The following is a 26,394-nucleotide window of genomic DNA, read 5'->3' on the forward strand; positions in this document are numbered from 1 at the left end:
CCACCTTTGCCTGGACCCAACAAAGACAGTGCCCTGTGCCTGGCCTTTCTCGCAACACCCACAGCTAGTGCCAGAGGCTGGGGCCCCATCACAGCTGCCACTGGAAAAACAAGGGTTTCTAGGACTTTGCCGTAGAAGCACCGAGTTCTCCTCCCTCCACCTCATGCCTGAGTTCATATGCTCGGTGGGGTCCGGGTAAATGTGGAACCCGAGCTGAAAGAAAGTCTGAGAGATGTGGTCTTTGCTTTTCCCAAATCCAACACACATGAAAACATATTAAAAGGGGTTTGGAGTCATATTATCGGCCATATATGCTGTAGCGCACATTTGTCACTATTTTTGTCTGGCAAAAATGCCCCACGATACTGTACTTCACAAATTCTAGGATGCGCACTTTTCTTCACAATTAAATATCTCTGAAATCAGATGTTTCGGACACTCACTGGCTTCTTAGGTTCCCCCCATTTCAGAGACATCCAAAGGGGAAAGTAAATGCTCAGCAGGTGTTGGCTGTTACAATCGTTAACCTCATTAAAAAGAGGCGAGATTAATGGCAGCTGTGACATTTTACAGTTCGTTCGGCATCTCATTATGGTTAGAAAATAGGATAAATAACTCTTATTTTTGTACCATGAGGTTCATGCAGAGCAATCCATACATTTTATATCTGTGATTTGCAAACACCGACTCCCAGGCATCAGTACCTGCACAATGACTGGCCAATCAAATCCCCAACAACACAGCAATAATACAACCTATTCTGAGGCTAAAGAGAATTTGAACTGATTTTGAAGAAGGCATAGGCATTCCTTAGGAAAAATTACAAACAGCACCACAGAACGACGTGTTACACGTTGATGACTTCAGTAAATTTTATAAAAGATTCCGTATCGGCTGGGAAATAAACAAATGTGGACATAGTGAATATGCAAAACATTGTCATTACTCTTTAGCTAAAGTACGAAGATGGATTTGAAAGAAGACAGAAATGTCATCTTTCCTAAAAAGAAGACATCATTCTCAGGGGATATGGCGTATATTTAATACGTAGTGAGGAGTAATCCATTTTTAAATTTTAGAAGCACTATTTTAACTGCTTTAAGAGTTATTCTTGGGGCACCTGGGAGGTTCAGCCAGTTAAGCAACCGACTCGATCTCAGCTCAGGTCTTGATCTCAGGGTTGTGAGTTCAAGCTCTGCGTTGGGCTCCACTGGGTGTGGAGCCTACTTAAAAAAAAAAAAAAGTTACTGTAAACCTTTCTGGGTGGGATCTTTCAAGATGAACTGTGGGAATTCACAGTGCCTGGATAGACAAAACCCGACTTGTATATGCCTCCCTGGACGGGACTAATTGAAAAGCAAAGGAGTTGCTCCTGGAACACCGGGCCTCTTTTGAAGTTCCTTGGCTGAAAGCAGCCAGATTCTAATTACGGCTCAAGGTTCTCACCTAGGGAGTAAATGTTTACATTTTAAGGAAAAACAGGCACCTGTGGTGGTCATGTACTTCACAAACTCCTTGGCTCCTCGCCCTTATCGCACGCTGCCCCATATATTATTGTCCTAACCACTAAGGTTACACTTTCTTCCTTGCTTTGCACTTGCACCGGGTGAACTGGTACGACCCCAATAAAAGTGGAGACAAAGCTTGGCTCGAAGCCTTTCGCCACTAGAGCATCTGGTCCCCAGGCCTCTCCTTTCTCCTCCTAAGTTTTCTGGAGTCACCTTTTCCTTCGCCATCTCAGGGTTTGCTGGCCAAACCTGACAATGAACAGGATTTTCTGCTGGCTGGCAAACTAGCCCCCATACAAGGAAGCCAAGGACAGACAGAGACAGGAGAGGCAGGCCGCTCCAGACTGGTAGGTGGCAGGGTCAACAAGCAAGGGGATTTATTTACGAGGCTTGTGTCCCACGGCCGCAAGATAAGTAGATCTCCACACCTGCCTGCCAGAACCTTAAAAGTTTACACAGAGGCCTTACCTGGGTTCGGTCTTCAATACCATGTAGATAGTCTCAACAACACATTACTCCCTCAAGGCTATGTCCTTGAAACAGAGAAACAGTGGGAACGTGGGCAGAACATACATTCCAAGGACTGGGGAGCGGGTGAGCAGCCTCTGATTGCCCGGATCTAGCTCCCGGGTCAACTGGAGGTCACGGCCTCTCAGTGACTTCCCCCAACATCTTTCAGAAGGTAGTCTTTAAAGAGGACTGCCTCTTTTACATATTCATTTGAATTATTTGTATCAGATCAACTGTAGCTGAGCCTCCAGCCTTTTAAAAGGTAAAAGAGACACTAGGCTTTGTGTTCTGTGCAAACACAGAGCTCAGGATCGTGTAACAGACCTCTGATTGGACTCGCAGTCAGGGTCAGGTGCCTCCGGTAGAGCTGAAGACTCCCAAACCTTCCCTGTCAGAGCACTGACCAATCTGTGATGTAAGTGCTGGATTTATTCTCTCTCCACTCAGAGGGCAAGCGTAAACTCAGTCTTGTTACTTTTTTGTCCCTAGTACCCAGTCTCAGGCATGCTCAATAAACATTTATTGAATAAATTAACTATCAAATGAGTGGTTGAGCAATAGTCCTGTGAAAAGAAACACTCCAGGAATACTGAAATTCAAAATGGTCCTAAAAATGTCTCTCAGGTCTTGTCATAGTATTTTCCTCCAGAAAAGGAGACAAAATTACAAAACAGCTGAATTCCTCTTTACAGGAAAATCCCTTCTTGAAAAGTAAAGAAATGCATATTTCATTGTGAAATATAGCACACATAAAGAGAAATATACGAACAGTTTAACATAGGACCCAGGTGGAGAACTAGAACATTTCTAGGACCCCAGACGCATGGCCACACCCCCTCTACACTCTCAACTCACCTCCTGCCAATATCTGCCAGTCACCACCCTTTATTTCTTCTTCAATAACCAAATGCCTAAATTATAAGGTTTGATTTAATTCCCTAAATAGTGAGTTTCCTTGGTTCATCAAGATTAGGTTATGATTCAAAGTTTTCAAGAATATTTCATGCCTAGTGAGCAAAAACAGGAATGCATATGAAGTGCTGGATAACAAAAAAAATGTCTTTCCTTATATCACACACAGAAAAAACAAAGTTTTACAAACACTAACCATTTTCATACAATTAGAAAAAGAACAAAAGAATGAAAACAATTCAGAGCAACACGTTTATTGAAGCCCTTGCTAAGCTTTCATTTACAAGCAAATATACTCGGGGAAAAAATCACAAGACAATATTTTCAAATGTTATACCATCTACATAAAAATTAAACTTGCAGAATTTACAAATTAATATTCTGAGCAGACAAATTATACATCCTTTTGCAAAATCCAATCTACAGCATTTAAAAATTCATACAGTTACAATGTAAGACATTCTCTCTTTACAATCTACGTATTTACATAGCTTTTCCCACTGCCGATGATAGAGTTCTCATCATAACTACCAAGGTTTGCAAACACAGTGTATTTAAAATATATTTAGCAGCATATAAAAAAATTAGATAAAGGGGAAAGGAAATATTACTATTAAATAAAAATGAAATTAAAAGGTGATAATAGAAACAACTCCATAGGAAAATAGATCAAAATATATTTCTGTTAGGACATGGAAAATGTCATCACAGAATGTATGCACAGCACTAATAAAACAATTTAACAGCATTTTAGTCCTGAGCGCTGAATATAGCACAGCTGTAAAACTTTGGTCAATACAAGTAAACATCAACATTGAACACAAACTGTTTAACATTCTTTGTTAGTAGAAGAAGGTCAATTCCACCTTAGGAAAAATCATCAATAATATTCTCCTATCTTATTTTTTTCCCCATTATATTAAAAGAGCTTTGAAATTTGGGAACCTTCTATAGACTGATATAAATACCAGACAAATGGACCACAATCTGATTAACATTCCCGATATGTTTAAATATATAAATCATCTGAACAGACTATACAATGAGTTACTAATGAGTTACATTGTATTCCAGGTGTTTCCTGACTGTCACAAAAGCAGACATCTTATAATTCAAATAATTTTAAGGTGTTTTTTATAGCTAGGGACAAAAATCCAGCCACAATAAAAGTGTGAATCAAGCAGTATACCAATTAAAGGATATATATGTATTGGCGGATATTAAAATTAAGCACACAGGCTAGTACGCAATTTTATTACAATACCATTTATAATCAGCAGCTGGATTCAGATATATTTTCCAGTTAATCCCATTCATAAGTTTTTGCCTAATAAATACAGGGCAACATTTCATAATGAACGTACAGAGTATGATCACAGTATTCAGTTTATGACTATCTTCATTCATGTTTAATTACTGGCAATATCTTCCCCCAGATCTCCTGTGTCAGAGATCTGGCCATCTTGCAAATTGCGAGCCTTCCAAATTCTCACAGTTCGATCACTACAAAACAAATTAAAAATAAACATGTGAAAAGAGGCAGAAAGACAAAGAAATAGCTCTTAGAATTATTTACTGTGAAAACATTTTTGAAGAGGACTTCAATAGATGTAAGTAAAAATACACATTGTCCCATACGTATATCAAACAGATAACCCATAATAATGATATTAAAAACAGTTCATATTGTCAAGGACTTACTATATGGCAGGCATGGTTACTATGTCCCCTTTAAATATAAATATATTCAATTCTCTTTAACTACCACAGAGATAGATAATGCTATTATCCCCTTTGTATTGATGAGCAAATTGAGATCCAGAGAGGTTAAGTAATTTGCTCGATATCACAAAGCATGTGATAGAACCAAGATTTCAACCTAGTCAGTCTGGTTCTAGGGCCCCACCTCCTAATCACTACAACGGATCTGCACGCATTGTTTCAAAAAACAACACATGATACAACACTGGTCACAGATCTTCAGGCACAAGAGCCCACAGTTAGGTTACAATCAGGCTTCTGGGAAGGGAAGAGTTAGGCCAGGGTTTCCGGGGAGCTGGTAAATATGGCAACAGTTAGGAAGAGTTACCCTCAGGTGAAATCAGCGTAAGCCCACAGGAAAAGCAGGAGTCTACTGAGAAGTGGACTGATACTCCACTATCATGGAACACAGAAGACTCAGAGTGTTTCTGAGAAAACCTGTTTTTGTTCACCCAGCATGTGGGTACTGGGGAGTGGTCATTAAACCATCATATTTCTTACTGTGTCTCTCCTAGCTTTAAGGGAGTGTTACTTTTCTCCAATTATCTAATAAACTCGCAGCCAAAAGAAAGAGTTTCCATAGAATTTCATAGTTAAAAGGCACTTCAGAGATGACGCAGTCCATTTCAAGGATAAACAGAGTTTAGTTACGTGTCCAATGTAACATAGTAAAGGGCAGAGGTGAGCCTAGGATCCAGGCTTTCTAGTATCTAATCAGTAATCTCTGTTCTCCCTAAGAGTTCTTATCACAAGCAAACAAGAAACCTTTTTTTTTTTTTTTGCATGTATTCGAGATGACAGATGTTAACTAAATTTATTGTGGTAATCATTTCACAATATACATAAGTCAAATCATTATGCTGTGTACCTTAAACTCATACAACGTTATATGCCAATTATATCTCAATAAAACTGGGGAAAAATAGTAATCTTCTCACCAACCCTCACAGTATATGTACACTGATAACAGCAAGGGGATATGTTCATTCATCCACCCATTCATTTATTCAACCATCCGTTCAACAAATGTTGATAACTTGCTGTGTTCCAGGCACTATTCAGGTGCTTGAGACAATTTAAAATCAAACAAGCAAACAAACAAATAACAAAACCTTCTTCCACTGTAGATTATACATTCTAACAAGAGGAGACAGTGCCTGCGAAGCACTTAGAACAATGCCTGGCAAATACTAAGCACTATACAAGTGTGTGCTAATTGACAAATAAATAAGTAGAACTAATCTGAAAATAGCCTTTCTGATTTTATTGGCCGTTTTCCTAATTTTTTTTTAAAGATTTTATTTATTTATTTGACAGAGAGAGAGGCAGCGAGAGAGGGAACACAAGCAGGGGGAGTGGGAGAGGGAGAAGCAGGCCTCCCACTGAACAGGGAGCCCGATGCGGGGCTCAGTCCCAGAACGTTGGGATCATGACTTGAGCCAAAGGCAGATGCCCAACGACTGAGCCACCCAGGTGCCCCACTTTCCTTATTATTAAATTACACAGTAAACATATTTGCATCTGGTGTACCACGGGCAAACTGAGAAAAAGTTCAGTTCTTCAAAAGTAAGACTATACTGTGGAAGAGAGGTGTTACAGTAACATCACACTTCACCCACCAGATCTCAGTGACATACAATACTTTCAGAGTCTTACACTGAGTGTCCCACAGCTTTAAGGGGTATTGTTATTTCCAGTAAATTATCAAAGACACTGCAAGTTTCCAAGAGAATAAACAAAAGTGGTGAGTCTTAAGAAAGTAATACATTTTGAAATAACATCAATAAAGCACCAAAGGTAAGTACCTTAGAAAAACACAAAATAAATCAGCTTTGAAGTACTTTAGAGCTACGAGAAAGTAAATCCAAGTGAAAAGAGGGATTCAATGAAAATAGCACCAATAATAAGAGATGCCATAGAAATATAGCAGAGGTTTCAAAATAAAGTCAGGGTAATCGTGCATTTAGGATAGATGAATCAAGAAAGTGCTCTGATTAAATTAAGCGTAAAAATGGCAAAAGGAGATTTTCAAGGTAGATATTCATAGGACATTATATTTTATTTGAATGAGACCAACAGCTCACATTAGAGTATATATGCTTTCCTTGCCAAAGTACTTACATACATATTATGACATTTTTATGGTCATAACATCTTCTCCACTTCCTTCAAGCATCTTAAACGTCACTTCTTCAGTGAGGCCTTCACAAACCACCCTATTGTGTGACCTCCTCCCCATGATACTCTCTTCCTCGTTCCCTGCTTTATTTTTCTCCATAGTACTTATCACTATGTAACGTATTTTAGTTATTTATTTTCTTTTCTTCTACTTCGAATGAAACTGGGGGTCTGTTTTGTTCACAGCTCTTCCCAAGAGTCTGGAACAGTGCCTGACATATTGGGAGACTCATCATGAATGGAAAAATAAGCAAATGAACCCCATCAACCCAGCCTCCCTAAGAGGGAGGAAGCAGATATTATTATTAAGTACTTATACAGCTGATCCTTGAACAACACGGGTTTGAACTGCGAGGGTCCACTTTCACATGGATATTTTCGATGAACACAGCATAGCACTGTAAGTGTATTTTCTCTTCCTTATGATTTTCTTAATAACATTTTCTTTCCTCTACCTTCCTTTACTGTAAGAATATAGTATATAATACAGATAACATACAAAATATGTGTTAACTGACTAATTGTACTATTGGTAAGGCTTCCAGTCAACAGTAAGTTATTAGCAGTTTAGTTTTGGGGGAGTCAAAGTTATACCTGGATTTTCAACTATTCAGGGGTTAGTGCCCCCTAAGCCTGCATGGTCCAAGGGTCAACTGTACTTTACAGAGAGGTAGAAGAGGAACAAAGAGATTTTTTAAATGATTTATTCTAAATGTGAAGAATGGCAAGTATGGTCTTTCTGGAAAAAAATCTTTAAAAATTAGTCACCTATAAATGATTTTTTTAAAATTAGAATCACCAGGGGAAGATCTGGCAGCAGAGTTCCTAGGATAAGCAGAGTCCTGACACAGAAGTAACACTATTCTCATGTTTTCTGGGGATTAAACTCAGTGTCCAAAGTGCACATCAGAAAATATAAATAAGAGAGCTGAAATAGAATGATTGTAATAAAAGAAGGGTTTTTACATGTTTTGTTTCCAGACATTTACAACTTACAATATTTATTAAATCTGAACACAAACAACCAATACAGAGAAAAATCACACAGGAAAAACTTACTCGGCTGCAGTAAAAATGTGGGTGGAATTGACACATATGGCATTGATAGGACTATCATGACCCTTCATCTCTCCGACTGGCACAAAAGTATCCATGTTCCAAAGCTTCAGAATGCCTCCTCTGCAGCCACTGAGCAGAACCGGGTGCCCTGGCACCACTCCTAGGGCACAGACCCAATCCTTATGGGCATTTGGAACTTGCTGAGAGAAAAAAAGAGAAATCAGCAGTTTAAGAGGAACCTTCCAAAATGACATTTTCACACCAAAGTTACAAACATTTTTGTTGACAAAACAATATTTGGAACACTGAATGGCCTGGAAACTATAAAAATCATTTTCTATCCAATCATTCTTAGTGACTTAAAGAAATAAATTTGCAATTTGCTTCCAAATTGTCTCCGTTATTATCAGTGTTATCAATATTACAGACCTATAATGTTAAAAATCTTACAGACACAGAAAGTACACAGAATTTTTCACATCACATTCTCTTCATGGGAGTTAAGTATCTCACCTTTCTCTAAAATGAATTTAATTCAACAGGTTTGAAAACTACAGCCTGGTATGTGCACTATAAAGAATGCCTCATAAAATCATTGCCTTCAACCTTTGGTAGAAAACATGGAGGCTTGAGGCTTTTTGGAGAAGACTAGAGTTAACATATATTTCATAATGAATAAACAGTAATTAAAAGCTCAAACTATATGACTATCTTTGAGTGTAAATATATTTATATGAATAATAAAAAAGTCACAACCATGCATGTATATCTATAAAAGATCTTTAATGCAATAAATGCATCTATTGCCAAGTCTGTTCCACTGACATGCATGCTACTTGTTCATTTTGTTTTCACCTATTCTTATCTAGAAGGTATTATTAAATATTGAACGTTGCCCTTCTCATAATTAGTAACTCTAGTGGCTGAAGAAGAAACACTCTTTAAGAGGCACTTCGAGTTCTTACACAGACTACTGGTAGCTCTGAGTACCCACTCCAGCCCATGAAAGGTTTTTGCATTACCTGCAGAAGGTCTTTTTGAGCTAAGTCCCATTTCTTGATTCCATTATCTCTGGACCCACTAAACAGGTTATCCCCTTGTATGGTTAGCGCTTCAATGCCATCATAATGAGGGGGCTCAAAATTGTGGGTGGGACTCACAGTTCCCAGAGCCCCTTCAGTTACATCGAACATCTAAAAAAGAGAGAGAAAGCAGACATCCTATTTAACTTACAAATAAACACCTATATGTGTTCATACACAGAAACACATACACATGTATATTAACCAGATGTGACTTGTTTTGTTCCAATATTTTACTAAATTAACCTGGTATGAATGACTCAGGAGGAACCCGGGCCCTATTTTCACATTATTTTTTCTTAATCTCACATGCTTATGTGTCTGTAGGCTTTTAAGAAAGGCAACCAATTTTTTCATGTCTGAGTATATAAATGATATGTTCAAGAATACAAATACTACATATCAATCCACTTGAAAGTCAGAGAAATGATATGGCTGTTATTTAAACACTATTAGATAGCTCTGCAATCCCGGTGGTCATCTCAAATTTCCCAAAGTTGCTATTCAAAACCTCCCACCCCCCTCAGTTGCCCTCATCTCTCTTAGCTGTTGATTTCCTGAAAAGGCTAGCATGATCAAAAATAAACTTTTTGGGCTCTTCCCTCTATCCCAAAAGTTTCCTTTTATCTTTGAACATTCTCTTACCCTTCCCTTCTTTTCAGATGCCAAAGTGTGCTTACTGCTTCCCAAGGTTCACATCACTGATGTGGTTCTAACTGTTCCTACCACCTTCATCAATTACCACCACTTCCCTCTTCACACTTTCCCTCTCCACTGGGGCCTGCTTCCTAAGCAGACAGGCATACTCAAGTCTACCAAATACAAAACCCTCTTCCTTTAACCATTCTATTTTCATGTCACCAACTCATTTCTCATCTCTTAATCTCAGATTATGAAAACAATATTTATTCTTTTCCTATCTCTCTATTACTGTATCCTCTTTTTATTCCTAATTGGTTCTTAAGGAATTCCCAAGGCTGAGTCCTAGCAACCTTTCTCTCCTTTGGCCATGCCAGCTACTCTAACCCCTCAAACACCTGCTTCTATTCGAATGGCTCCCAAACCTGCATGTCTTAACTTACACTGAGCTCTAGACTTGCCTTTCAAATGGCCTACTCACCTACATGAGGATGACTTCTATTACTTAGTATCTCAAATTTAACATTTCTAGAACCAAACTGTGCCTCTTCCCTTATCTGCTTATTTCATAAGATCTAAAGACCATAATAAATTCAGTATAAAAGATGGTGACAGTGAGACTTATGCATTAGTTGGATGACTGAGCCAAAGATCTTTAAAATCCCTCCCAAATTATCTTCTATGAAAAATGAGAATACATGATTGAATAATAAGACAATAAAATCAGAAACTATGAGTGAGGAAAAGATCATGAAGAAAAAGTAAAGGATAGAAATGGGAAAAAAGAAAACTGATTAAGAGAAAAGGGTTCTAGGTGCATCTGAATACTTCAAATCTATCATTTAATAGAAGAATATAATTCAACTCTATAATACACACTTTGATGTAATGATCCTTGGAGCCAGTGATGATTAGATCTTGTCCATTAGAAATCTGATCTACGGTAAGGCACATAACAGGGCCTAGGTGTCCTGTTAACTTTCCTGTAGACTGAAACCTTTAAAAAGAAAGAAAAATAATTTTGTTTGAAAATATTTCTTAATGTGCTGAGGCTAAGCCTCAACATAAATAATCTATATTCTTTGATGAAACTGTTCACTAATTTTCTTTTTTATTTTAGCTCTGCCTCTCTGCAACTCTCTTTAAATTCAAAGTCAAAAAATGGCCAAACTAACCTATTCTATGATTGAAGTGTGAGTAGTCCTAAATAAGTTATTCCAAAGTACTAATGTCATTCAGACGGTAAACAAAAAGGCAGCAAAACTTGCTAAAGACTAACTTTAAATCCAACCTATTAAGGTAAATCCTTAATCTGTTAAATGTCCAAATATGTTATAAATATATGACCAAGGTCCAATTTAGAATTTGATTAAGACAACTGTTATCACATATAACTACACAATCAATAATATAGAAAAAGACTACTTTATAGCAAATACATATATTCTCACATACACACACACACACACATGTATGTACACCCATCATATACACACATACACAGACATATATACACCTATGCACAAAAACATGTGTATATGTGTGTCAGAAAGTAGGCGGTCTATTTCATCAGTTATTATAAAGATTGGAAATGACCAGGATATATAGGTAAGGCAGAAAAATGTATGATATCAATTGTCAGGGGTTAACAATGAACCTTTGTCTCACAGTCCTACCTCAATCAAGCTGCTGGAATACAGAGATATATTTAACTTATAGAATATTAGTTCTAGAAAACTATTCTCTTACTTTGTTACAATAAATCTCCATTTAGTCATGTTGCTGAAATCAAGCAGATTTCAAAGAACCTAACTTCTCAGCAAAAATAGAAAGTGTAAAGATTTTCAAAAGCTGGTATCTTTTCTGCCTCATGTCATGACTTTGAGTGTCTTCTTCCATGGTGCTCTATGAGTCAAGTTTTAATATCTTCAAGAATAAACTAAGTACTCATCTCTTTTCTCATTTTCTTAAACAAGCACTATGTTCAATTTTCTACATTCTATTTCTAAAACACAAGACTGTGTTTCTTCTCTCTTTCTCTCTCATCTATTTACCTATAAATTATGTTTATTAAACTTTCTCAGTCATGTGTTAAAACATTACAAGTTATAACTAGTAATTTGCAGTTTCCAAACTACCCATCACTCAGTATCCTGTAATTGCCTGTTTAGGGGCCATTAACCTCCATTACAACAGGAGCCCTAAGAAGGTAGATACCACATTTGTCTTGCACAGTCTTTATTTCCAGAACCTACCATAGTCTTGGTGCAGTGCCTGCTAGAATCGATGTTGAAAAAATACTTAACTAACAAATGAATATTCCCTTGCCACCAAAATTTTAAGAACTAGAAAAGAAGCTAACATAAACACTCAACTGAAGGATAAAAGCTCATATTTCACAGTAAATAAAAAACAAATCAGAGATGTAATGCTTTAGATTTCAACTTATCATTTTTTACCCATTTTGATCTTAACACTTTATCTTTTCTATATATTTTATATTCACAAAAATCCTATAAGGATTTATGCCCAAATTTGTTAATTAAGTTTATAAACTGAAAATTTTGAAATATAAGATCTTTAAGTGATGCTGCCCCAAAAATAACTCTTTCAAAGGTCCTAGTGAAACTAGAATGAGAATCTTGATCTCTTCCTAGTAAAGAACACAAACTGTAGATGATTATTAAGAGAGGTTATTTTCCTTCATATACTTTTTTTCTATCAGTAGAGATTAAAAGAAAGGAAAATTGTGAGTTTGCTAATAAGGACAGAAGAGACATTTAGGGGTATTGGGCCAAATAGAAAAGCGTATGACTTTATATTAACTTCTGGGGTTATAAAAATTAGATTTCATATGCACCAATACATTATTAATATCTGAAAACTCTATTTGCCATATAGAAGAAATACATTTTCTTAAAAATTCTACCTTTTAAGATCCCACATTCTGACAGCATTTCCAGATGCTGCATAGAGGAAAGTGCCCGTTGGGTTTAGAGCAATTTGATTTATCTGGTTTTCTCCAGAAGGAATAGCTACTGTCCGGCTGGTACTTGCAGAACAGGCATCTCCAAGAGTAACTTGACCTGAAGATCTTAACAGAGACACAACAAAGGAACAAAGTCACATTTCTGGGCAAGAGTTCAGCTTAGGGTTCCTTGAATTCCTAGGAAACTGGCTGTAGGCAAACAAGGTCTGTGTCTTCTGGTCACCATGTCAACTGTTCCAAGCACAGAACCTCACACACACATACCTGGCACTTATAAACACATTTGATGAGGAAGGGGATAAATGAATGACTAAAACAAGATGATATGGCTTAAAATTCTTAGTTTGTAAGTCTCGTATAATGCTAGGAATTCCAAGCCCTGAGTTAGGAATGACCAGAACATCATTCAAAAAAGATTAGAGGTCAAAGATTTAAAAAATAAATAAATAAAATAAATAAAAAAAACCAAAAACCACAACAAATGATACCATGCTACACAGGTAACTAGTTTTCCTGCAGCTTCCAGAAGCCCCCACCCCACCCCCAAGGGGCCAGGCCTTCCAGTACTCCTTTTGCCCGTAAGAATTGCCTTCTGAATTAAAGACATGAAGGATTTTTCAAACCATTCTCAGTTTTAGTTTACTCTAACTCAATCATACATGGAGTCTACCATGTGCTAACGACTTAAACATTTCTATTTCCTCAGATAAATTCTAAGTGATAAATATATTCTTAAATTCTGCAACATTTTCTTAGTTAACATCTAAAATATCAAGTTATAATTAATCTTTTTAAATTTGACTTTAGTGTGTCAGCTAGACTGGCAGATTTCTAAGATACGGTGTTCCTTTTCCTATAAAATTTCCCTCAAGAGACTTGTATTCAGTACAGTAAATAATGAGTAGTCCTCAAAATACAAATTAGGACTTATGTTAATAACCCCTACTCTACAAATTACATTTTCTATGTTCCTTTGCTTATTTAAACCAAGAGTTCACCCCTATTTTAATTGTGTAAAACAGTTCATCAATCTTATAGCAAAAAGAATCATTATTTGCTCTACATTTTAAAGACACAGATGATGACACAGAAAATAAACTCATCCTCTAATAGTCCAGCCTAACCCACAGTTATGAAATTGGTGTTCACACAAAAGCAGTCTAGGTCCTAAAACAAACAAACAAAAAACCTCCCAGTTATTCAATACCTGCTAATTAAAGGTTACAACTACTTCTTAACTGCTTACTATGGTAATTTAGCCATTTTTCCAAGGAGCAGTATTCATTTGAAGCAAGTAATGTAAATCATTTAACTCCATCAAGGAATAAATACTATGAACGTGCAATACCTTGATATTTGGGAGGGAGGGAGGAAATATGAAATGTATACTTAGTCACAGATCAAATATGACTCATTCCTTCCTGTTTAATACCAGGCTCTTTTTTTAATTTAAATTCAATTAGCCAACATATGGTACATCATTAGTTTCAGATATAGAGGTCAATAATTCATCAGTTGCATATAACACACAGTGCTCATCACATCACGTGCCCTCCTTAATGCCCATCACCCAATTACCCCATCCCTCCAACCACCTCCCCTCCAGCAACCCTCAGTTTGTTTCCTGTAGTTAAGTCTCTCATGGTTTTCTCCCTCTCTATTACTTTGCATTTAATTTTCCCTCCCTTCCCCTACGATCCTCTGCACTGTTTCTTACATTCTACCTATGAGTGAAGCCATATGATAATTGTCTTTCTCTGACTGACTTATTTCACTCAGCATAATACTATCCAGCTCCACCCATGTCGATGTATATGGTAAGTATTCATCCTTTCTGATGGCTGAACAATATTCCATTGTGGATATAGATATAGATATATGTATATATCTAGATATATACACAACATATATATACTACATCTTCTTTATCCATTCATCCATCAATGGACATATGGGCTCTTTCCACAGGTTGGCTATTGTAGACATTGCTCCTATAAACATTGGGGTGCAGGTGCCCCGTCGGATCACTACATTTGTATCTTTGGGGTAAATACCTAGTAGTGCAATTGGTGGGTTGTAGGGTAGCTCTGTTTTTAACGTTTGAGGAAGCTCCATACTGTTTTCCAGAGTGGCTGCACCAGCTTGCATTCCCACCAACAGTATAAGAGGTTACCCCTTTCTCTGCATCCTCTCCAACATTTGTTGTTTCTGGACTTGTTAATTTTAGCCATTCGGACTGATGTGAGGTGGTATCTTATCGTAGTTTTGATTTGTATTTCCCTGATGCCAAGTGATATTGAGCATTTTTTCCTGTGTTTGTTGGCCATTTGTATGTCTTCTTTGCAGAAATGTTTGTTCATGTCTTCTGCCCATTTCTTGACTGGATTATTGGTTTTGGGAGTGTTGAGTTTGATAAATTCTTTATAGATCTTGGATACTAGCCTTTATATGCTATGTCATTTGCAAATATCTTCTTTCATCTAAGGTTGCCTTTTAGTTTTGTTGATGGTTTCCTTTGCTGTGCAAAAGCTTTTTATCTCGACAAAGTCCCAATAGTTCATTTTGCTTTTGTTTCCCTTGCCTTTGGAGACAAATCTAGCAAGAAAAGAAGTTGCTGCAGCCAAGGTCACAGAGGTTGCTGCCTAGGTTCTCCTCTAGGATTTTAATGGATTCCTTCTCACATTAAGGTCTTTCATCCATTTTGAGTTTGTGTATGATATAAGAAAATGGTCTGGTTTTATTCTTCTACATGTGGCTGTTTAATTTTCCCAATACCATTTGTGGAAGAGACTGTCCTTTTTCCATCGGATATTCTTTCCTGCTTTGTCAAAAATTAGTTGACACTGAGTTGAGGGTCCATTTCTGGGTTCACTATTCTGTTCCACTGATCTATGTGTCTGTTTTTGTGTGAATACCGTACTGTCTTGATGATCACAGCCTTGTAACATAGCTTGAAGTTGGGCATCATGATGCCACCAGCTTTAGTTTTCTTTTTCAACATTCCTCTGGCTATTCAAGGTCTTTTCTGGTTCCATACAAATTTTAGGATTATTTGTTTCAGCTCTGTGAAAAATGTCAATGGTATTTTGATAGGGATTACACTGAATGTGTAGATTGCTCTGGGTAGCATAGAAATTTTAACAATATTTATTCATCCAATCCATGAGCATGGAATGTTTTTTCCATTTCTTTGTGTCTTCCTCAATTTCTTTCCCAAGTGTTCTATAGTTTCTAGAGTACAAATCCTTTTCCTCTTTGGTTAGGTTTATTCCTAGGTATCTTATGGTTTGGGGTGCAACTGTAAATGGGATCAATTCCTTAATTTCTCTTTCTTCTGCCTCATTGTTGGTATATAGAAATGCAACTGATTTCTGTGCATTGATTTTATATCCTGCCACTTTGCTGAATTCCTGCATGAGTTCTAGCAATTTTGGGGTGGAGTCTTTTGGGCTTTCCACATAAAGTATCATGTCATCTGTGAAGAGTGAGGGTTTGACTTCTTCTTTGCTGATTCTGATGCCTTTTATTTCTTTTTGTTGTCTGACTGCTGAAGCTTGGACTTCTGGTACTATGTTGAACAACAGAGGTGCGAGTGGGCATCCCTGTCATGTTTCTGACCATAGAGGAAAAGCTCTGTTTTTCCCCATTGAAAATGATATCCGCTGTGGGCTTTTCAGAGCTGGTTTTTATGATATTGAGGTATGTCTCTTTATCCCTATACTTAAAGAGTTTTAATCAAGAAAGGATGCTGTATTTTGTCAAATGCTTTTTCTGCATCAGTTGAGAGGATCATATGGTTCTTGTCTTTCTCTTATTAATGTGATCTATCACATTGATGGATTTGCAAATGCTGAACCACACTCGCATCCCAGGTATAAATCCCACTTGGTCGTGGTGAATAATCCTTTTAATGTATTTTTGGATCCTATTGGCTAGTATCCTGGTGAGAGTATTTTGGCATCTATACTCATCAGGGATATTGGTCTGTAATTCTCCTTTTAATGGGGTCTTTGGTTTTGGGATTAAAGAAATGCTGGCCTCATAGAACGAGTTTGGAAGTTTTTCTTCCATTCCTATTTTTTTGAAACAGCTTCGGAAGAATAGGTATTAGTTCTTATTTTGCTTCTTGGGAGATTTTTGATTACTGTTTCAATTTCTTTGCTGATTATGGGTCTGTTCAGGTTTTTTACTTCTTCCTGCCACAGTTTTGGTAGTATAAGTTTCTAGGAATGCATCCATTTCTTCCAGATTGCCTAATTTGTTGGCATATAGTTGCTCATAATATGTTCTTAAAATTGTTTGTATTTCATTGGTGTTGGTCATTATCTTTCCCTTTTCATTAATGATTTTATTATTTTGGGTCCTTTCTCTTTTCTTTTTGATAAGTCTGGCTAGGTGTTTATTGATCTTATTAATTCTTTCAAAGAACCATCTCCTAGTTTTACTGATCTGTTCTACTGTTCTTGGTTTCTATTTCATTGATTTCTGCTCTAATCTTTATTATTTCTTATCTCCTGCTTGGTTTAGGCTCTATTTGCTGTTCTTTCTCCAGTTCCTTTAGGTGTAAGGTTAGGTTGTGTATTTGAGACTTTTCTAGTTTCTTGAGAAAGGCTTGAATTGCTGTACACTTCCCTCTTAGGACTGCTTTTGCTGCATCCCAAAGGTTTTGAACAGTTGTGTTTTCATTTTCATTTGTTTCCATGATTTTTAAAAATTCTTCTTTAATTTCCTGGTTGACCCATTCATTTCTTAGTAGGATGTTCTTTAACCTCCAAGTATTTAAGTTCCTTCCAAACTTCCTCTTGTGATTAAGTTCAAGTTTCAAAGTATTGTGGTCTGAAAATATGCAGGGAATGATCCCAATCTTTTGGTACCTGTGGAGACATGATCTGTGACCCAGTATGTGATCTATTCTGGAGAATGTTCCATGTGCACTCGAAAAGAATGTGCATTCTGTTGCTTTAGGATGGAATGCTCTAAATATATCTGTGAAGTCCATCTGGTCTAGCGTGTCATTCAAAGCCTTGTTTCCTTGTTGATCTCCTATTTAGATATCTGTCTATTGTTGTGAGTGAGCTGTTAAAGTCCCCTACTATTATTCTATTATTACTCATGTGTTTCTTTAATTTTGTTATTAATTGGTTTATATAATTGTCTGCTCCCAAGTTAGGAGCATAAATATTTATAATTGTTAGATTTTCTTATTGGACAGACCCTTTAAGTATGATATAATGTCCTCTTCATCTCTTAACTAGTCTTTGGTTTAAAATCTAATTTGTCTGATATAAGGATTGCTACCCCAGCTTTCTTTTGATGTCCATTAACATGATAGATGGTTCTCCACCCCCTCACTTTCAGTCTGGAAGTGTCTTTGGGTCTAAAATGTGTCTCTTGTAGACAGCATATTGCTAGGTCTTGCTTTTTTATTCAGTCTGAGACCCTGTGTCTTTTGATTGGAGCCTTTAGTCCATTTACATTCAGAGTAACTACAGAAAGATATGAATTTAGTGCCATTGTATTACCTATAAAATCACTGTTTCTGTGTGTTGTCTCTGTTCTTTTCAGGTCTGTGTTACTTTTGGGATCTCTCTTTATCTACAGGATCCCCTTTAATATTTCCTGCAGAGCTGGTTTAGTGACCACAAATTCTTTTAGTTTCTGTATGTCCTGGAAGCTCTTTATCTCTCCTTCCATTCTGAATGACAGCCTTGCTGGATATAGTATTCTTGGCTTCATGTTTTTCTCATTTAGTACCCTGAATATATCATGCCAGCCCTTTCTGTCCTGCCAGGTGTCTGTGAATAGGTCTTCTACTCTTGTAGGTCTAATGTTCCTACTCTTGTAGGTTAAAGACTTCTTGTCTCAAGCTGCTTTCAGGATTTTCTCTTTGTCCCTGAAATTTGCAAGCTTCACTATTATATGTTGGGGTGTTGATCTATTTTTATCGATTTTGAGGGGGGTTCTCTGTGCCTCCTGGACTTGAATGCCTGTTTTCTTACCCAGATTAGGGAAGTTCTCAGCCATAATTTGCTCAAATATAGCTTCTGACCCCCCCCTTCCTCTTCCTCTGGGACTCTAATAATCCTGTTTTGCTTCATGGTATCGCTGATCTCTCGAATCCTCCCTTCATGGTCCAGTAATTGTTTATCTCTCTTTTGCTCAGTTTCCTTATTCTCCATAATTTTATCTTCTATAACACTTATTCTCTCTTTTGCCTCATTTATCCTAGAAGTAAGAGCCTGCATTGTTGATTGCGTCTCAGCAATACCCTTTTTGATTTCAACCTGGTTAGATCTTAGTTCTTTTATTTCTTCAGAAAGGGATTCTCTAGTGTCTTATATGTTTTTTTCAAGCCCAGCTAGTATCCTTAAAATTGTTGTTCTGATTTCTAGCTCTGAGATTTCATTAATATCCATACTTATTAAGTCTCTAGCATTAAGTACTGTCTCTTGTTCTTTTTTCTGGGAATTTTTCCTTCTGGTCATTTTGTCCAGAGAAGAATAGATAAATGAGAAAACAAAAAAGAGACAAAAAATAAAAATATCAACCACAACCCCAGTGAAATATACACTAGACAAATCAGAAGAGATCAGACAGCAAAAAAAGAAAAATAAAGGGAAAAAAGAATATAATCAAACAGGTACACAGAACAGGGTGACACACTTGGCCTGGGGGTATTTTGGTCTGTTTGTTAGAAGACACTTGATCCCAAACTTGTAAAGAAAGAAAAACATATATATACAAAGATAAAATTGAATACAGTGAAAGGAAGCCAAAAATGAAGAATATATTTATAAAATGTAAATGTAAAGATGAAAATTAAAAGACTTAAAAAAAGTTGATAAAATAAGAAACTAGTTGAAAAGGAAAAAAAAAGACAAAAAGAAATTTTTAGACTGAGAGACTAAAGAATCATGAAAAAAGACCTCTAATTCTATATACTACTTTCCCCCCCATGCTGGAGTTTTTCAGTTCTGTGTGATCCATAAACTTGTTTTCAGCCTGTTGTTCCTGCTGGTCTTCTGAGGGAGGGGCGTGCTGCACTGATTCTCAGGTGTCTTTGCCTGGGAGGAGTTGTAACACCCTGGCCAGAGCTCCAGGCTCAGTGTAAGCTGCTCTGGGCTGCTCTATGTGGCCTTTGTTCCCTGAAAGCTTTCCACACAGCTTTAGAGGAAGAAAATAAAAATGGCAGCACCCTGATCTCCAGCCCTGGAGCTGAAAGATCACGACCCCCACTCTTCAGTGAACCCTCAGGGAAAAGCAGTCAATCACTTTTGTGTGCATCAAGCTCTGCAGACTTCTGCCGTGCACACCCTCTCAGATCCTCCCGGGGAAAAAGGAGGGTCACCCAGGTTCTGCCACTTGCAGGGCCCCAGCTAGGAGAGCAGTCACCCAGTTGTGCAGTGGTTTGCAGTTTATGGCAAACTGAGCAGAGATCCCACTTCCCAGGCTCGCGCACCTTGCCAGCTTCTCTGCTCTAATGCTTGGGAACTCTGCCGACTTGGGCACCCCCACTCTTTCTGTGACCCCAGGGATCCTGAGACCACACTGTCCTACCTAGGATTCTGCCCCAGTTCACCACCTGAGAACCCTCACGGGAGCAGACTTCTAAACATTCCAACTTTGTGTGCTCTGTAGCCAGCTTATGGAGGCTCTCTCCCACTGTGGTTTTATCTTCTGATATATCCCCTCAGATTTACTTCTCCACACCTCCTACCTTGCAAAAAGTGGTCTCTTTTCTATTTGTAGAAGTCCAGTAATTCTTTTCTTAGATCTCAGGTTGAACTCATACGTATTCAGAATGATTTGATAGATATCTAGCTGAATTCAAGGGACCAGATGAAATGAGGTTCCCTGCACTTCCACCATCTTTCCTCCTCACATTTCTACTAGGCTCTTGAATTACATTTTCTCAGTAGTTTTCCCCCTTATATTATCTACATTCTTACTTTAACATCCTTTCAGAAGCAGACAGGTAAAAATAAATAAAAATTTCATATATGTTGTACAATAAGAACTATTTGCCCCTTATGCTATTTGTCTTTAAATTACTTACGTCAGTGTTCGAATGCACTTTGCTGAATCTCTGATATCCCACACCTTAATATAAGATGTGGACACAGTGAAGACCAAACTTGTGTAATTACAGTATTTTACAGATACGACATTGTTGGGATGACTCCCCAATGACATTATCTCCTGCCCAGTCACCAGATTCCATACTTTACAAGTACGATCTATAACAAACAAGAAAAGGAAAATACTGTTAATATGAACTACATTAGGTTCACTTAACAATAAAAATCACAGGTTGGCATAACCTCTCCCTTCTCTGAAACCCCAAAACTCTTAGTCCTTAACTCTTCAAAGCATTTATAGTTGATTTCTAGTTGCCTGCAATTATACCAAAGGGGTTAAGAGTGCAGTTTGGAGATGAGTAGACATGGGTTTCCAACCGTGGTTCTTCCACTTACTACTAAGTTTATCTGGGAAAATTATTTCATTTCTTAAATTCTTAGTTTCTTCATCTGTAAAATTAGGATGCAACATGTATCTCACTGGGGTTACCATGAGAATTAAATGAGATGTAATTTGGATAGTGTTTAGCATAGTCTCTGACATATAGTTAAGTGCACAAGTAATGGTGGTTGCTATGTCTTATTCTCTTTACCACAATGTACATCGTAATGACCTTTGGTCAATTTTTATATAACCTGCATTGCTAAGTGCAGGGCCTTGTATGCATTAAGTGCTCAGTTACTGAAGGGGGAAATACCCTCTCAACATTCTATTCATATAATATCAACAGAGGTCTGACTTTCTTCCCAACTGTGCAATGATTTTGTATAATTCAGGAGTTGAACCAGATTATCTCTCAGATTCTTATGGGTCTTAAGCAGTTCAACTGTTTTTTTAAAGCCTGTTAAAAATGTAATCATTTTTTTAAAAACTCTGTTAACTATCCACATGAAACAACTACCAGCACCTTTTGATCCAGTGAAGAGGAGATCATCAGTAGAATCCACACAGAGCACAGCTTTTGTGTGCCCTTCAGCTATGTGAATGCACTGCAGTGGAGAAGTCCTGATTCCTTTTGAAGCAGGGAATGGGTTGATTATGCCCCTGAGATGGGGGAAAAAACAAGATTTACTTCAGTAGCTACATCATGGGACTAATTTTATTTCCCCCTGACTTTATGAAGTCTCTCTAAGTAATTAATAATAAAATTCAGACTGCTCCCTTATCTCTTTTTAAAGGAAAAGGACACAGAGACAAAATGTGAAATAGTAATGGATGCATCAACTAATTAGGCATTAGCCAGCAGGTGCATTCTACAAAGAGCAAAGCCTACAGTACATTGGACCTTCTTACTAATAAGTTCTTCTCTTCAAAGTTAAATGAAGCAATATTGGGAGCTGTTTGATTGTAGTGAATTCTGACAAATAAGAAAGGAAAAATGATGGACAACTGGAAGGTGTGATTCTCTGTCATGCTTTTTGATTCTAGGTCAAAAAGAACATTCTGGGGAAAGTATAACACATATCACTTAAAATACTGAAAAAATAGATTTCAAATGAATTTGAAAAAAGATAGGAATGATTGCATACACAGGAATTCTAAAGGGAGAATAGCCCCAAACTATCAAAAAATTAAAGAAAAAACTCTTAACAGTCTCAAAGACGATTTAAAAAAAAGAATGAGACTTTAAAAGTACAGTGAGGCTCCTTAGGGAGCTTTCTCATAAGTTTAATATTTCTAGAGATTCTGCTTTATGCCAGTAGACTACATACTATGGAAATATAAAGGAGTTTAAGACAGGACCTGAACTGAAATAGTTGTGTTGAGAAGACTAAGTCAATGTGTCTTTGCTCACAGAAGGAAGAAAAGTTATTATGTTGAAATACGTTCATTATATAAGACAGCTGGCAATAATATCAAAACAAATAATAAAGATAAAATAAAAGATGTTTACATCTTCTTTTGATGGGGGGGGGGGGGGCAGAGGGAGAGGGAGAATCGTAACCAGGCTCCATGCCCAGTGCAGAGCCCAATGCAGGGCTCAATCTCACAACCCTGAGATCATGACCTGAGCCGAAATCAAGAGTTGGACACTTAACCGACTAACCCATGGGCCCTTCTATCTTCTTAACAAAAAAGAACAATTTTCAAGATGCAATGGGCAGAAATGATTAAGAAGAAATATAAGCCCAAGATAAGTTAGAACTGACAATAGAGTTATCCAATGAATTCAAGTATTTCTGTTTTTTAAGTCATTATATCCATTTTAAAAGGATACACCATTATGGAGGCAAAAATCATAGTTGGTACTGATAAAGGGGACAAAACACGTAGACTCAAATTTCCAAAAAGCAGAGGGGAAATAGTGGATTTCAGAAATTACAGATGGGTAAAACTTCTTGTTGAGTCTCACAAAAGAAAATATTAAACAAATCATTATAAACACTTAAAAATACATGCTCATCAGTAAGAGATAACACTAATCTCATGGGGGAAGTTCTCTGTAGGCTTAATAGCAAGTTAGGGGAATGTCATATTCACAATACATGTTGACTCCAAAAAGGTCCATACAATAAGCCTTTCAAATGATATCCTTGTGGATATGGTAGGTAAGTACAGAACTGTTGTAGTAGGGTAGTTCCATCAGTGGCCAAAGAGGCACACCTAAGGACTCAATGTTCCTATCAATTTGGAAGGACATCTTCAATATCTAGTCAATGTTTCCTTAGCACTGAAGACAGAGATGGCATATTTATTAAACTGATATATTAAAGAGCTGGATACTGTATTGTATTGTCTAGGAAAATGACAAAAAAATTTATTTACTTTAAGTACCTACTTAACACTAAAATAATCACTGGATACAATTTAAAGATAAAATTAAAGTAGAAGATAGAAAAGACTTAATAGTAGCTTAGATTTAGGGGTGCTTGGGTGGCTCAGTTGGTTAAACCTCTACCTTCGGCTCAGGTCATGATCCCAAGGTCTTTGGATCAAGCCCTACATTAGGCTCTGTGCTCAGCCCAGAGTCTGCTTGTCCCTCTCCCTCAGCTGCTCCCCACTACTTATGTGCTCTCACTCTCTCTCTCTCTCTCAAGTAAACAAATAAAATCTTTTAAAAAAAATTGTAGGCTAGATTTAAAAAGCTAACGAGGTCATTATGTTAAGTGAAATAAGACAGAGAAAGATAAATGCCATATGATCTCCCTTATACATGCAATCTAAAAAATATGTATTAAAAAAAAAAAACTTATAGATAGAACAAACTGGCTAATTGCCAGATGTGGGGGGTAGGGGATAGGAGAAATGACTGTATTGTTTTCTGGGTTTATTTTAGTTTAAATAAATTGAAATAAATAAATACATACATAGCTAAAGAGATTTTTTAATTGAATACAAGATCAATGAATCAACAATTTATGGTTCCTCTATCAACACTTTCAATAACTTGCTCAAAAGAAGTAAATATTTCAGGAGAAAGAATGTAATAGAGCTACTATATTCTGCTAAGGCCACATCTGAAAGGAAGTTGAGTTCTAGATGCCAGATTTCAGGAACATTGAGAAATTGGAGACTTCCCAAAGCAGAGGAAGCAGAACGAAGGATCTATAGACTATGTCATGTAAGGAGCAGATGATGAAACTAGACCTACTGAACTGATAAGAATATATTCATTGGACAGAAGATACAAGAGCAGGTTAAGGGCTGAATATTAAAAGAGCTGTCATACACACAGAAAGAAGTGTGGGGATTAATTCAATTAATTAATTCCAGAAGAATTAATTCTGGCAGAGCTCAAGAGGGCCGATGAATAGAAATGTAAATTTAAGCTCAGGACTAAAAAAACAAACAAACATTATTTTTAGGGTCTAGTTATAATGATTTCAAAAAGTGAAAGTTGTTCATCATCATTAGAAATGACACCAGGAATTATTATCACTGGATATATAAGTACAAAGCCCAAAGTATTATTTGCATACATGTGTCAATGTGAGATTCTTGAAATTCATGCTCAGTAACTTGTTTGTAATCTAAGAAGTTAACCAAATTAAAACGGAAATGGAAGCCAAGCCTCCCCAAAAGTCTGAATCTCCATTTTGAAATCCTGTTGATGTGAGGTCACATCTATGAACTGAAGCCACAGAATTAGAACTATAGCTTCAAATGTTCAAGAGAGTGATCTCATGCACAGTCAACTGCTACTGTTACCTCTCAAACAGAAAATACGCATGTATATTCCAACGAGCTGATCATACAGAAAAAAATTCATGTTAACAGTCTAAGACATAACAGTCCATCATGTCAAACGATGAAATATTACAAAAGTGACTATTTGCCACCAGTGACTTATGTATGGCACTGCCACTGTGAGATTGCTCTTTTTCATTTTTACATGTTTTAATATCATTGATTATTCAGACTTCTGAAGGAAAATCATCTCAACCTTAAATATAGCATTTTACTACGACACTGAAAAATGCTCTCCAGTATTCACAATATTAGCACTAATATTTTATAGAGATTACCTTACACCAAAGAAAATTTTTAAAAATACAGAAATGGAAAACATACATCCACGGTATTTCTTTCAATATTAAAATTAATCTATTCACATTCTGAAATACAGAAATCAACTTTAAAATAGTTTAAGTTAAGGTTAAATATTGCAAAGTTGTATAACAAACTGGTCTGAAGGAAAAAAATGCTTATTTTTGTTCCATGCAAATCAGTAAAGTCTTGTATTACTAAAATGAGATTAATTTCCTCTGCCTACCTTCTGGAGGATCTACTGATGGTCAGCAAAATGGCCATAAACAGGGGAAACAAGTGCAAAAAGAGAGGAGACAAAATGATAAATGGAAAGCGGAAATGACAGAAAGAGAGAAATTAAGGATCCCAAAAAAAAAAAAAAAAACCCATAACACAAAAAATTCAACATTTGTTATTTTTAAAACAGAATCAGCAAAAAATATTTATTATTTTAGAAAAACTCCTTTACTTTTGATTTCTTCTTATATTTTAGGTATCATAGTATCTTCCCCCCACCCCAGCATATCTTTTTTTCAGGTTTTCACAAAACCTTCCATAAACTTTTTACTTATAATCACTAAACCAACCAAAAAAATACCTATTTACCTCCCACACTTTGAAGGATCGAAAACATTTAATCACTGAGGAACAATGAAATCAATATTCATAGAACTTAATTTCTTTCCAATAAAAGATTTAGAATATAGACAGAAAACAAACATCACAACTTTCTGTGCTATTATACCAAAAAAAAGTTTGCCACTGCTTTGTCTAAAAGGTATGACATATTAAACATATTAAAATTAATATGTTTAAAAATATTAGTGTGTTTATATGGCTTACAACAAGTTATGCATACAGAAGTGAGATATGCCTATAGTTTCTAGGAAGGCATCTTAGAACATCAGTGAAATGCCAGAATGTAGGAAAGATAGCAAGAAAGTACCTGTGTACCTCCGACAGAGAGGAATCACTTTCATCAGACCTACAGTGAAAGAGTTAGAATTATGAGGAGAAAGAACACAGAGGTCAATAGGTAAAGATACTGAGATTGAACTGAAAACCAACAGTATGAATAACAGAAATATAGCAAATATTTCCTTTATAGAGAATGCCCTGCTTTTCTATTTGCACTGGATATCTGCAAATTCAAAGTACAGCTATATCTGGTAAAATATTTGATTCTTATGTTTTCTACTAAGACTTT

At 36.7% G+C, this 26,394-nt stretch overlaps 1 protein-coding gene across 11 annotated transcripts in view; it reads right to left on the reverse strand.

The window, feature by feature from the left end:
- Nucleotides 1-3,168: 3,168 nt before the first annotated feature.
- KIF21A (kinesin family member 21A) overlaps nucleotides 3,169-26,394 on the reverse strand; it is a 163,136-nt gene continuing 139,910 nt past the window's right edge. For 5 of the 11 annotated variants that reach the window (XM_026502104.4, XM_026502101.4, XM_057318968.1 and 2 more), the window contains 9 exons: nucleotides 26,134-26,172; nucleotides 25,432-25,446; nucleotides 21,625-21,761; nucleotides 20,695-20,875; nucleotides 12,579-12,743; nucleotides 10,529-10,646; nucleotides 8,951-9,121; nucleotides 7,929-8,128; nucleotides 3,169-4,433 (listed from right to left, as the gene is read on the reverse strand). In XM_026502104.4, the coding sequence (XP_026357889.2) occupies nucleotides 4,340-4,433; nucleotides 7,929-8,128; nucleotides 8,951-9,121; nucleotides 10,529-10,646; nucleotides 12,579-12,743; nucleotides 20,695-20,875; nucleotides 21,625-21,761; nucleotides 25,432-25,446; nucleotides 26,134-26,172 (1,120 nt within the window). In that variant the 3' untranslated portion in view covers nucleotides 3,169-4,339. The remainder of the gene's footprint in view (nucleotides 4,434-7,928; nucleotides 8,129-8,950; nucleotides 9,122-10,528; nucleotides 10,647-12,578; nucleotides 12,744-20,694; nucleotides 20,876-21,624; nucleotides 21,762-25,431; nucleotides 25,447-26,133; nucleotides 26,173-26,394) is intronic. The other 6 variants (XM_026502108.4, XM_026502107.4, XM_057318970.1 and 3 more) reach the window with 2 other exon arrangements.

This window comes from Ursus arctos, unplaced genomic scaffold (assembly GCF_023065955.2).
Source record: "Ursus arctos isolate Adak ecotype North America unplaced genomic scaffold, UrsArc2.0 scaffold_26, whole genome shotgun sequence".
NCBI classification, from domain to species: Eukaryota; Metazoa; Chordata; class Mammalia; order Carnivora; family Ursidae; genus Ursus; species Ursus arctos.